This window comes from Monodelphis domestica, chromosome 2, assembly GCF_027887165.1.
Source record: "Monodelphis domestica isolate mMonDom1 chromosome 2, mMonDom1.pri, whole genome shotgun sequence".
Taxonomy (NCBI): Eukaryota; Metazoa; Chordata; class Mammalia; order Didelphimorphia; family Didelphidae; genus Monodelphis; species Monodelphis domestica.
Genome location: NC_077228.1, coordinates 212,018,245 through 212,030,516, shown reverse-complemented (window position 1 = coordinate 212,030,516; position 12,272 = coordinate 212,018,245). Strand labels below are relative to the sequence as shown.

The 12,272-nt window shown below is 42.4% G+C and overlaps 1 protein-coding gene across 20 annotated transcripts in view; it reads right to left on the bottom strand.

The window, feature by feature from the left end:
* Positions 1 to 9,251: 9,251 nt before the first annotated feature.
* The window catches only part of FBF1 (Fas binding factor 1), a 28,724-nt gene continuing 25,703 nt past the window's right edge, over positions 9,252 to 12,272 (bottom strand). For all 20 annotated transcript variants that reach the window (XM_016430644.2, XM_056817108.1, XM_056817113.1 and 17 more), the window contains 5 exons: positions 11,929 to 12,105; positions 11,675 to 11,812; positions 11,258 to 11,375; positions 10,906 to 11,015; positions 9,252 to 10,571 (listed from right to left, as the gene is read on the bottom strand). In XM_016430644.2, coding sequence (XP_016286130.2) covers positions 10,488 to 10,571; positions 10,906 to 11,015; positions 11,258 to 11,375; positions 11,675 to 11,812; positions 11,929 to 12,105 — 627 coding nt within the window. In that variant the 3' untranslated portion in view covers positions 9,252 to 10,487. The remainder of the gene's footprint in view (positions 10,572 to 10,905; positions 11,016 to 11,257; positions 11,376 to 11,674; positions 11,813 to 11,928; positions 12,106 to 12,272) is intronic.

Genomic DNA, 12,272 nt, shown 5'->3' with positions numbered 1-12,272 from the left:
ACTATAAGTATGAGTTAGGGACTTTTCATTCTTCAATCAGGATTTTTCAACTTTATCTTCCCCTAAGGCACTGTCTGAGTAGGGTGGAGTAATTTTAAAAGTTCTCAGTACATTCCTGACCAAGTACCTCCATTGTTAAAAATGGGGAATAACTTAATCAAATCTTCTGAAGTAGAGTCTGAGCAGTTTTAAGATTCACAGAAAATTGGGGAGGACTAGGCAATGGGAGTTAAGTGATCATTAACTCTTGAACATAAAACATTTACTAAATGATAAGGCAAAAGCAATAATAAGCATAACTTTTCCTATCTATAAAATAAGAACAGGAATAATCAAAATGTAAAAGCCCACCCCAAATCTCCAATAAGAACACAATGTCCAAATACGTGCCTGGTGGAGTTGTGAATTGATCCAACCATTCTGGAAGGCAATCTGGAACTATGCCCAAAGGGTGCTAAAAGACTGTCTGCCCTTTGATTCAGCCATAGCACTACTGGTTTATACCCCCAAAGAGACCATAAAGAAAAAGACCTGTACAAAAATATTTACAGCTATGCTGTTTGTGGTGGCAAAAAATTGGAAAATGAGGGATGCCCTCTGATTGGGGAATGGCTGTACAAATTGTGGTATATGTTGGTGATGGAATACTATTGTGCTCAAAGAAATAATGAACTGGAGGAATTTGATGTGAACTGAAATGACCTCCAGGAATTGATACAGAGTGAAAGGAGCAGAACCCGGAGAACAGTGTACACAGACACAGAGATTGATACACTGGTACAATAGAATGTAATGAACTTCTCTACTATCAGCAATACAATGATCCAGAACAATTCTAAGGGACTTATGAGAAAGAACGCTATCCACATTCAGAGGAAGAACTGGGAGTAGAAACACAGAAGAAAAACAACTGCTTTATCACATGGGTCGATGGGAGTATGATTGGGGATGTAGACTCTAAATGATCATTCTAGTGCAAACATCAACAACATGGAAATAGGTTCTGATCAAGGTCATATGTTAATACCCAGTGGAATTGTGCATCAGCTTTGGGAGGGGATTGGGGAAAGGGGAGGGAAAGAACATGAAACTTGTAACCATGGAAAATATTCTAAATAAAATTATAAAATAAAAATAAAACAACAAAAAGAACACTGTCTGTAGGCAAGAATGGGCATACAGTTCAGAAACCACAAAGGAAAATACTCAAAAGTACATACTCTCCCTATGCCTGGTGTATAAATGGAGATTTTGAACCTTAGACTTGGCAATCTGGGACTTGTAAACCTTAAAATTTCTTAGACTTATAAATGTTGGAAATTTCACCATTGGGAAATTTCATACTTGGAAAATTTCTTACTAATAGTGTATTGGAATGGGAACCCCATTGGCATGGGAGGTTCCTTCTCCTCCCTTCTTAAGATTACTTTAGGACAGAAACCTTTTGCTGAACAATGGAAAGGGCTTTGACCTATGCTTAAGCACAGAACAGGAATTTCTTTGAGTCATGATTGATTTTAGAATTGATACAATAGAGATACTTGGAATGACAGAATCAGGTCTTGGAAAATACAATTTCCACCCCACTCAGTCCTAACAGGATTTAGGAAGGGCTGCAGCATAGATCAAAATTTAATTATTTGAGAATATGACCTCCAACAGAAATGTGCAAAGCCACAGACCTCTGGGTGGTCCTGGGTTAAGCTAGAGCCACCATTGGCACAGGGAAATTGATGGACAGTGATTGGTAGATGTGAGAACTGAGGGGAGGGAACTTGGATGTTTCCTTAAAGATAGAGGGGTCTGAGGACTGAGGGGGTGGTTGGAGAGTTTTGGCTCTGAGTGGTTGGAGAGGTGCTCTGAGAAGCTTGCTCTGAAGGAAGCTGAAGGTGGGGGCCTCTGAGACTGTTTCTCCATTTTGGTCACGTGAGTAATAGGGACTGATCTCTTTTCTTTGCCCCAGCTATCTAAGGGCTTGGGCCCTTTGGCCCAGCCTAAACAGAAGGGGTATTTAAGCCCTATTCCCTTCTCTCCCCTTTCTCTCTCCCTCTCTCTCTCTATCTCTAATTCCTTTCTTCCTCCTGTCTGTAATTAAACTCTATAAAAGGTTGACTGCTGATTTGAGTTTTCATTTAGGAATTACATAGCTGAATTCCTTGGCGATCTTAATATATATCAGTCTTTTAAAAGTGATTTCCTTGTCACAGACTAGACAGCTGAACTTGATACTTTGGATCTTTTTAGAGAAGAATGTGTAATATAAATCATCTCCTGGACAGAATTAGAATTTTCTGCTAATCTTGTACAAACTCTTAGTACACAGCAGTTCTTAGAAGGTGCTTGGAAAGTGTTATGCTCTTTCAGTGAAAAGTATTTCCCTTGTGCAGAACTGTCATGCTCCTTGGGTTTTTTCCAGTATTCTGAGAAGTTTCTCCTTTTCAAGCCATAGGCATTGTGACCCATCAGCTCATTTACATGTGACTTTTTTTTTTATATAATTCTAAAGGTTATGAAAATTATGGTAAAATTATTTAAAGACAACTGGGATTATTTGCTTATGCGGTATCATGGATTGAAGGTATTAGTTCAGAGAAGAAACAATAGGAAGAAGCAGGTAAAAGGAGAGCAGAAAAAGAGAAGAGGAAGCTGGGTCTAGGAATTGGAGTGAAAAAGCCCAGGTGAATGTGAGAAAAATGAAAGACTAAAGAATGTCAACCTTTTCAGGAACTGAGCCAAACAAGGCTTTGCAGCAATCCTACTATTGTTTGCAAAATGGGAATTCCCTTACTTGGAGCAGATTGTAGCATTGGAGACTTGAATCTCTGGGCCTATTACTCTTTAGCACCCTCCACAGGCTAAGAAGGGAGACAGCAGCTAGGTGGTTCAGCTAGGTGGTTCAGCAGTGAGTGCTGGGCCTGGAGTTCAAATGTGACTTCAGATGCTAGCAAATCACTTAACTCTGCCTTAGTTTCATCATCTGTAAAATGAGCTGGAAAAGGAAATGGCAAATCACTCCATTATCTGCCAAGAAAACCCCAAATGGGCACAGAGAACTAGAGAAAGGTTGCATCCAGGCAGCTGAATGCCAATTCACCACCAGAGGGTAGCAACATCACAGGAAAGTCCAAAAAAGTCTGGACCTACCACTTTCTTCATTCATGGTGGCATGACAACACCCTCCCCCATTTTTGTCCAACTGTCAACAGCTAAAGTATTTACTAATGTTAATAATTTAAACAGCACAGCTCCCTAGACTGATGTGTCTAGAGCACCACCCTTTGAATGCTGAGTCTGAGCTTTTTGGCCACTTCCAAGGAAATGTGCTCAATCCCAAATCAGTAGTATTTAGGTAGTGCAAGATTCCCTATCTCTGCTTCATGACTTGGAGTAGGGATTAGGGAAGCTGCATTCAAGAGCAATGGCAACTGAGCCAGGAAGAGCTAGCTATTCAGTAGTCTTTTTAAAAATCAATTTTTATTGTCATGCAAAAGATACTTCCATATTGGTCATTGTTGTAAGAGCACACGCATACATAACTAAAACCCTGAAATAAAACCATAAATACACTGAGGTGAAAGATGACTCCAACAGCCCTTTCCCTGGAGGTAGAGAGCATTCTCCATCATAAGTAAGGAGTGTCTCAGTTCATTGCATTGCTGAGAGAAGCCAAGTTTTCACAGATAATCATCGTCCAATATTGCTATTATCGTGTACAATGTTCTTTCAGGTCTGCTTATTTTGCTCTGCATCAGTTCCCTCAGACCTTTCCAGCTTTTACTGAAATCATCTTGCTCTTCACTTCTTAGAGCACAATAGTATTCTATTACTATCATGTACCACGATGTTCAGACATTTCCCAATTGATGGACATCCCCTCAATTTCCAATTCTTTGCCTCAATACACTTTCAAAAGAGTGACTATGACCTCTGATGTTCTTTTCCTTCCAGTCTCCAGGATGTGGTTCATATAACCCTTTTACTCTACCAGAAATGAACACCATTCACATGGTTCACTAGGGCAGGGGTTTAGCTAGATGTTTGTGATTGCCTCTTTGATTTCCTGTTTCTTTCCGAAGCAAGGATAATTTATCAATTTTTAAAATTTTCATTTTGAATCAATTCAAAATTGATTTTCAAAAAAAATCATTGATCAAAAAAAAATTATCAATCAAGGAGACAGATGTTTCCTGCATTGTAAGTAACCTTCTGAGTTTGAGGTCAGGAGCACCTAATTACAGGCAGGCTTAGCTGTTTGCCCCCTAGAATTGCAATAGCACTTCTTCAGGAGATGCCCACCGACAGGAGGAGCCTAGACCCCTGGGCTTGATGTGCTAGAAGATATGAACCTTTAGGAAGATGACAGTGTATTGCAGAATGCAGTATTATGGAGTTCTACAAAATGCTTCATGTTTTGATGTTTTAAGCATCACCTTCCTTGGAAGAATATAAAAACAATTACTACACTTCTAGGTTTTGGTCAAAGTTTTTGAGATTTAAACATTTTTGTTTGTAATTGTCTTGTGGCAGGTCTACCTGTACTTTGCTAATCCCTGTTTTGAGGAAACCCTAGATAATAGCCAAACCTAAGCTTTAAATGCTTCTCCCTAGGGTTCTGGGATAGGAGTATGAAGATCTAGAAAGTATGAAAAAGGCTGGCCCCTTTCTTCTGTGGCTAGTCTCCCCCAGGACTGAACCCATTTCCTGTGTGTGACTCCAAAGCTGAGGGAACTCTCCCTTGTAGAAAAAAGAAAAGAAGGAAAAAAAGAAATTCAGCAAAATTTACCTATATTGACCATGTCAGACAATTTATGCAATGAATATGGACCTTCTGGAGAACATTTTCTCGTGTTACTGTGGCCTATCAGATTGTCCCTTTCAATGCTACTTTTATGCCCTAATACACATTGGACTCCCTTCTAATCCCCACCACTACCACCACCAAACAAATAAAATGGTTTTTGCTCCATGCAAAACAATTGTCATTAGCTCTGAGCTAGAATGACCAGAAGAAGGCAGGGGATGGTGAAAAGTCCTAATGTCTGTATAAAAATGGTTGAAGGAACTCGATATGTTTAGAAGCAAAGATGTAGGGGAGGGACATGAGGCAGGATTTAAACCTCTGGACTCGAATTCCAGAATTTTCATTCTTTCCACTCTATAACTACTTCTACTTAATTAATCTTTCGGTGCTTATTTCCTCAACAGTAAAATGGGAGTAAAGCGGGATGTCCCAAAAGTCTTGGTGCAGTTTTAAACTGAAGCCCCAGATACGCTATGCTTAATTATCATCCTTATAGAATTGTTGCAAGGATCAGAGGAAATAATGTTTATGTAACCCCTTCACACATATCAGTGTGGGCTGGGCAATTCCTTGGCAGCAGTCCTGTTGTTTGTCTTTTCCTCAAAAGGACTTTATGGAGTGATGTCTTGACTTGCATGTGAATTGGATTTAAGTGAGGCAGAGTTGTATAAAGTCATCAGCCACACTCTCTCTTCCAGAGTTCTGAGAGTCCAGTAATAAGACAAATGTTAGCACACCTGGTGATAGTTCAGGATGCAGTGGATGACTGTGGTGTCTTTGATGTCTAACCAAGCTCCAAGCCTTCCACAGTACCTTCATGGCTGGTGGAACAAATTGTTGTCAGCTGCCCATTCTTCCAGAGGAAGGCTTCGTATCCTTCGTCTCACTGATTGGTTTGAGACCAGTTGGTTACTTGCAATCTGGTTTAGCTCTTCTACCAGAATGGTTTTATTAGGTTGTGGCTGCTATAGCTTCTTGGAGGCACAAACAAAGAGTTGGGAGATAGGTAGATGTCAAAAGTAGACGAAGAGTCCTGAAAGGGGCTTCGCAGGTCCTTGCACCAGAGGTGCAAGTCCTGGAACATCCCATATGCCCTGTAGCACAGAGAATGCTCTGCTTCCTCTGTGGGAAGGAAGGTGACTCCTAATGATGAGATTCTTGACCCTGCAAAGGAACTTCAGGGAAGAGCTTGAGAGGGGTGGTTGAAAGAAATAAGCGTGAAGGAAGGACTGGAGATCTTAGAGCCTCAAAAGTGGGGAGTTAACCTCCACCATGTTCCTTGATTCACAGAACCTGTAACCCTAGACACTGCTAAGAACAGACTCTCCTCAGTGAGATCGATCTATTTTTCCTTGTTTGATCTGAAATCTTAACCTCCCTCCCAGTCAGAGAGCTCATTTACTCTTAAATATTTTATCTTCTATTCTATCAACTTCTCCAATTTCTGTTTACTGATTGCAATACTTTAATGAAGAAGCTTACTAATTATTCATTGTAGTCTTTTGTGCAATGAGAATTTGGTAGAAGGGAATAGTTACCATTCCTTTTTGAATGATCAGGGACAGTACCTTTGATTCTGAACCTCTGGTGATAGACCCAGGCTACAGATGTTTGATATGGAATAGAAATAATTCTAGCCTGATATCCCTCTTGGAGACCCAGAACCAGCAGCCATGGATTGTGTCTCACTAACTCTGCAGTAGGCAGTAGATAGAGATGGTATGGCCCTTCTACTTTCCATAAAGATGAGAATTGTAGTCTATGTCTTCTGAGTAGGCTAGATTTCAGATCATATATTTCTATCCATGTCACATGAGAGCCAGCTATATTTTTACATTACATTGCCCAAACATATACCCTAACTATGTAAAGTGCTTTCAAAACCTTGGAGTGGTATATAAATTATGTCAAGTATTATCATAGCTCCAGAAAAAGCCCTTTAAGTCACCTAATCCAACCCCTTTATTTTATTTATTGAAAAAAAACACAAATGTTTACCTTCCATCTTAGAATCAATATCGTTTATTGGTTCTGAGGCAGAAGAATGGTAAGGCCTGGGTTAAACTAGGAAGTGTCTGAGGCTAGAACTGAACCCACAACCTCCTGTCCTTGGGGTCTGGATTTCAGTCTACTGAATCTACATAGCTGACCCTGAAAGATCAAGTTCACCACCTTATTTTATACAAAAAAGGAAATTGAAACCCTGAAAATTTAAATGACTCATTCAAGATAACACAAATAATACATCCATCTCTGCCTCAGCTCATGAACTATTCCTGATTTCCCAATTACCCTTTTTTCCTTCCAAGGAATCTATAAAATCTCATTATACTCATATTGATCTCCACCCTGCACTCAAATCAAAGCAATAAGCAAGCCCCTTTTCCCTTTCAGCAGAGAAGAGTCAGCTGGCTTTTTCTCTAGGGTAAACAGTGGCCCCACAGTTGGCTGGCTTGACTATCAGACAGCTGGGCTTTCCTCTCTTACTTTATTTAATCCATAGAATCCCTAACCTCCCAAACCAGAACTGCAAACAAACCAGTAATAACTGATATTTATATAGATTTGAAAGTCTGTGAAATGCGTCACATGTTACTACATTGGGCTTCATAAGCACCTGTGAGGTAGTCGCTATAGCTACTCCTCCCATTTTACTGGTGATTTGTCCATGGAAACACATCTTAATTAGAGGTGAGACTTGAACTCACATTTTTCTAAGTCCAGCACTCTATTCAGCGCCTTTGGGGCCAGACTGTCTAGGAGCTGGAAGACTTCCTTTCTATGTAGCTTCTGCTTGTTTTTCTATCTTTATGTCATCCCTTCCTATTTCTTCTGTTCTCGTTTGTTCCCAGTCCTGTTTCCAATTTCTCCCTTCCCCTCTATTTTAAACAACTTCTTGCCCTCCTATATGAAAACAAAAACTTCTCCTGATGTCCGAAATGTATACACATCCCTAATTGCATGACTAGCTTTGCAGTTTTCCTTTCCATCCTTCTGGAAGCCTCTTGGGAGCAGGGACTGACTGAATTTAGCTTCAAGGAACACCTAACAGCCATGGCATTGTGGAGCAGTAGCCTCTTAGAGACTTCTTAGACTTGATGGGATGTTGGGGACTGTCTAGTATAAACCCTTTATTTTCTCAGTGCGAGAAACTGGTGCAGAGAGAGATGACTTGCCTGAGACCAAAGCTCATAGGTGACAACCAAGAAGAGAACACGGATCCACCTCCTGGATTCAGTAGTTTTCCTGTTCAACTCTGCTATCATTCATGATGGAACACAGAGAAGGTCTCAGGAATCAGAGACTGGAGAACCAGTCTGCCCAAACTGACATTTTTGTAATGCTTCAAAGACTGCCAAGTATACATAACAATTAGTATTTTAGTCTCACAGAACCCTATGAGGTAGGCCCTTGCAGTTATTACACCCCCATTTTACAGATGAGGAAATTGCAGCTAGGAGAGGGTTAAGTGACTTGCCTGTGGTCATACCACTAAGTAGTTAGAGGCAGGATTTGTGCCCACAGAGCTCCTGAATCCAATTTCAGATTGTCTTTTACAGCAGAGGTGTCAAATACATGATGGCCCACAACCTTTCCAAAAGTGCAGCCTGATTCAGATTAAATATAATTGGGAAATATTTAGCAAAATAAATGTACAATAAAGCATAGTATTGATCTGTATTTTTAAGGTTAATATGTGGTTAGTTTAGTGGCCCTCATTTCATTTTGAATTTGATTCCATTCCCTACATCCTGCTGCCTGAGTAAAGGGTTACTGTAGATCTTCCTCATACCAGGCAACCAACAGAGCCTTCTCAATGCCCAGGTTATTTTGTTGCTCTCTTTGATGTTGGTTTGGGCATCGACCCAGAGGGCATTTCTAAGGATCTAGACATTTAGCATTTTGTAGAGGCTGTTTGTGGGGTTGCTATAGAGCAGGAGGACATCTCTAAGGAAGGTGCTTAGCATTCAGAAGGGTCTGAGTCCTTCTTCCTGTTCTTTAGAACTTATTTCAAAGCATGCAACTGATTATTAAGCATATTTGAAAAACAAGGAGCAACTGGGTGAGATTCATTGTAAATTGCAGGAATTCAGTAATTAGTAACATTGAAAATTTAACTGATCTAAAAGGCAAACCATAGGAACAGGGAAATAAGAGATCTTCGTGCAGTGTTAGGAAAGCAGCAGCTACATTCTAGCTGGGGGTAGCCCAGGAGAATCTTTCATTTCTACCTGTTCAATTTGCTAATGTTTTCAGATGGAAGGTGAGAAACTGCTTGCTTATGGTAGTACTGATATTCTACCTATGTCATGTTGCCTGCCTTTTTGGGGTGGGGGGAAGGGTTGGAAAGAGGGAGAAAACACAGACTGTTTCAAAATGTCAGAAAATGATTATTAAGAATTGTATCAATGTGCAATCTGAGAAAAAAGAAAACTTAAAAAAAAAAGAATAGAATAGAATTGAGATTTTATTTGAAGAGCTATATTGAACTTGGTTCCTCAGGGAACAATTACTGATACCCCAGTCCTCCCTTTCCCCTACCATCTTCCTGGCCAGTCTTGGCACATCATCCACATGCTATAAAATTGAAAAGGCAAAAGAAGGCTGGACATAATAGATCCCATTAGCTGCTCTCTGAAGCTGAAGCAGAATGAAGCTGACATCTGGTGCTGGCTGTCTTCATTTTCCCCATGGCCTTGGCTCCATAAGAGGTGACACAATGGGCAGCATTCCTTTCCTAGCTCCCTGGTCCCCCCAGCACATATGTAAGAATCTGATGAACAAGCTGCAGGACTAAGTGCTCAAGCTGAGTGAGCCAATTAGATGGTCAGAGTTAGGGAACAAAGAGAATGAATGGGCTTGTGTGCACGAGTGGTTGGGCAAATCAGGAGTTCACTTAAATTCCAGGAGAAATCATACAGAAAAGGTCAGCCTGGTTCCATCCTGCCTGCTCCAACCCACCCCAGTGCCAGGTGTCTAAAAGATTTGGGGGAGGATCTTGTTTCCTATCAGGCAGGATACCTTGTATCAACTGTTAGCTGTTCCTCAGTTCTCTGAGGTACAAGGCTCTATTGGCTACTTCCCTGGGAAAAACCAGCCCTGTCTGAAGATTTTGTTTAGAGCCCAACCCAAGTCATTTTGGGAGACTCTTACTACATGGGAGCATTAGGATTCTGAGCCTTTATATTAGCACCAATTTCCCCAAGCTGGGTATGGGCTGATATTCTCAGTCAGTCAGATGGTATCTGAGGGACCTTAAATGGAAATTTACTGAGGGTTCTACTTCCTGAACCCCCTAATGTGTTTTGTGTTGTTGTGTGATAAAGAAATATTTACCCTGTTCTAGCCCAGAGGCAGGACATGGCTCTGGCAAGAGTGGAGGCTGGCCAAGATCTGGCCAGCAACGAAGAAAACTATTCTCTGCTCTTCTTCCCTCATTGAAGCAGATGCTATGCCTGGATAACGAACAATGAATGAGGTGATCAGGAACACGTTTTCACTTGGGACAAATGGGTGTAAGTAGTCCGAAGGGTGCCTCAGAGGCAACGGGAGGAGCCCAGCATGGTTTGTGGTGGTGCCGTCTCTGCTGATGTTATGAGATGAAAATTAGTAGACAAGCTGGCAGAGCGTAGTAGGTGAGGATTCTAGCATCTGAGCTCTCCCAGCTGAAAGGCCAGAGTGGCACTCAGGCTGTATGAGGTGTCATGCTGTAGGAAGTCTTTTTCAGTGTCTCCAAGAAGAATTTCTCATCCTCTAAAAAGTCCCGGTCCTGCAGGAAGGGGCATGTGTAAATGAAATCAGTGTAGAGAGCAGCCACAATGCTATGAGCCTTCTCCCTCTTGAGAAGGAAGGGACCATCCCTGGAATGGACAACTGGCCAATTCCCACCTGCTACATTTCCCCTCCTGCCTGCCTGGCTCTATCTCAGAGAGGGTAAAGGAGGCAGAATTCATTAATTCCTGGGTCAGAGCTTCCACTCTTCCAGCCTCACCTCTGCACCTTTATCCTTTAGAAAATCACAGCAAATGGACTCTGTGCAGCCTGATGGGAATGAGGCCAGAGCTGATTGCCCAAAAGATAGCTGCCTGGGAACACTCATTTACCTTCTCAGCCATGTGTTTCAGCAGCACCAGTTTGGCATGTAAATGGGAAGGGCCCAGGCTTGCTGGAGGCTGGCTGTGTCGGGAAATGGCAACAGCAGAAGAGGGGACAGCTGAAAGAGGCCCATGGAAAAGTATTAGTGGGGACAAGGTTCTCTGTAAGTCAGAGCAGTGGGACTGTTCGGAAGGAATAGGAGGGCTCTGTATATTCTTGCTAGAAGTCAAGAAAACTAAATAGACCCAAGTCTTCTTCTTTATTAAGCTAGCTAGGGATTGCCTAGCAGCTATTTCCCCCATATTTACTCTCCCACAGACCAATTGAGCAGGTGTCCCCTCACTCTTGGGGCCAACTCACGATTCAGGCTGGAAGAATTAAGGACTTGGATCCCACGGTCTAGCCCCATAACAGGAGAGGGAAGATTCAGGTGAAGATGATCCAGCTGCCGTCTCTTTTGAGCCAAATTCAGATGCTCCTGTTTCCATCCCCCCCAGAAAGAGAAAGGAAGGAGTTGTGAGGGTGCAGAACATCTCATACAATGAAGGCAGGGGAGAACAAGGAGAGTGTGGAACTAACTCTGGTGGGAAATGCTACTTGTGCTGATGGATGTCGCCCTCATGTCAGAGGTTTTGCTTAACTCAGAGGGGTTTGGGGGATCTCAGGAAGGGTAGAGACACTAATGAACATGATGCACAAACAAAAAGCACCAATGAGATTTCCACAAAGGGGAGGGAGGAGAGTGTGCAGAGATAAGGGGGAAGGGAAGGTGCCTGCCTGATGCAGTTGCTGTTCTTGCTGTCGGAGTCGTTCCTGCTGTTGCTGCACAAGCTGGAGCCGAGCCTGGTGCTCTGATTGCAGCTTGTGAGCCTCTAGAAGTGTCCGCTCTCCCTCCTCATACTTCTGAGAGGCCACCTGAAGACAGGATTGACAGGAGGGTCTGGGAACCCTTCATCCTCCAGCAGTCCCTGGTGCTGACCTGCCTTCCCAGTGTCCCCTGGGGGCCCAGGGGGCATCTCTGACCCCCTCACCTTGCTCATGTTCTCCAGTTCCTCAGCCCGGAGTTTGATGCGCAGGGCAGCCGCGTTGATCTTCTCTTTCTCCAGCCTCAGTTCTTGCCTCTCACGCTCCAGAGTCTCCTGCTCTCCTGCCAACTGTTCCTCCCGGAGTCGTAGCTCATTTGCTCTGATTTTCAGCTCCGCTTGTTCCTGCAAAGAGAACATCTTTTGTCTTCTCTCAAAGCTTCAGGCCTCTGTTTTTGGAGAGAGAGGGATCCTCTTCCAGGTTCAAGCAAACTCCTCATGCTCTTTGTCCAAGCTGGTCCATCCTTAGAAAACAATGACTTGTGCATCATGTTGAGGATATTTAGCAGAAA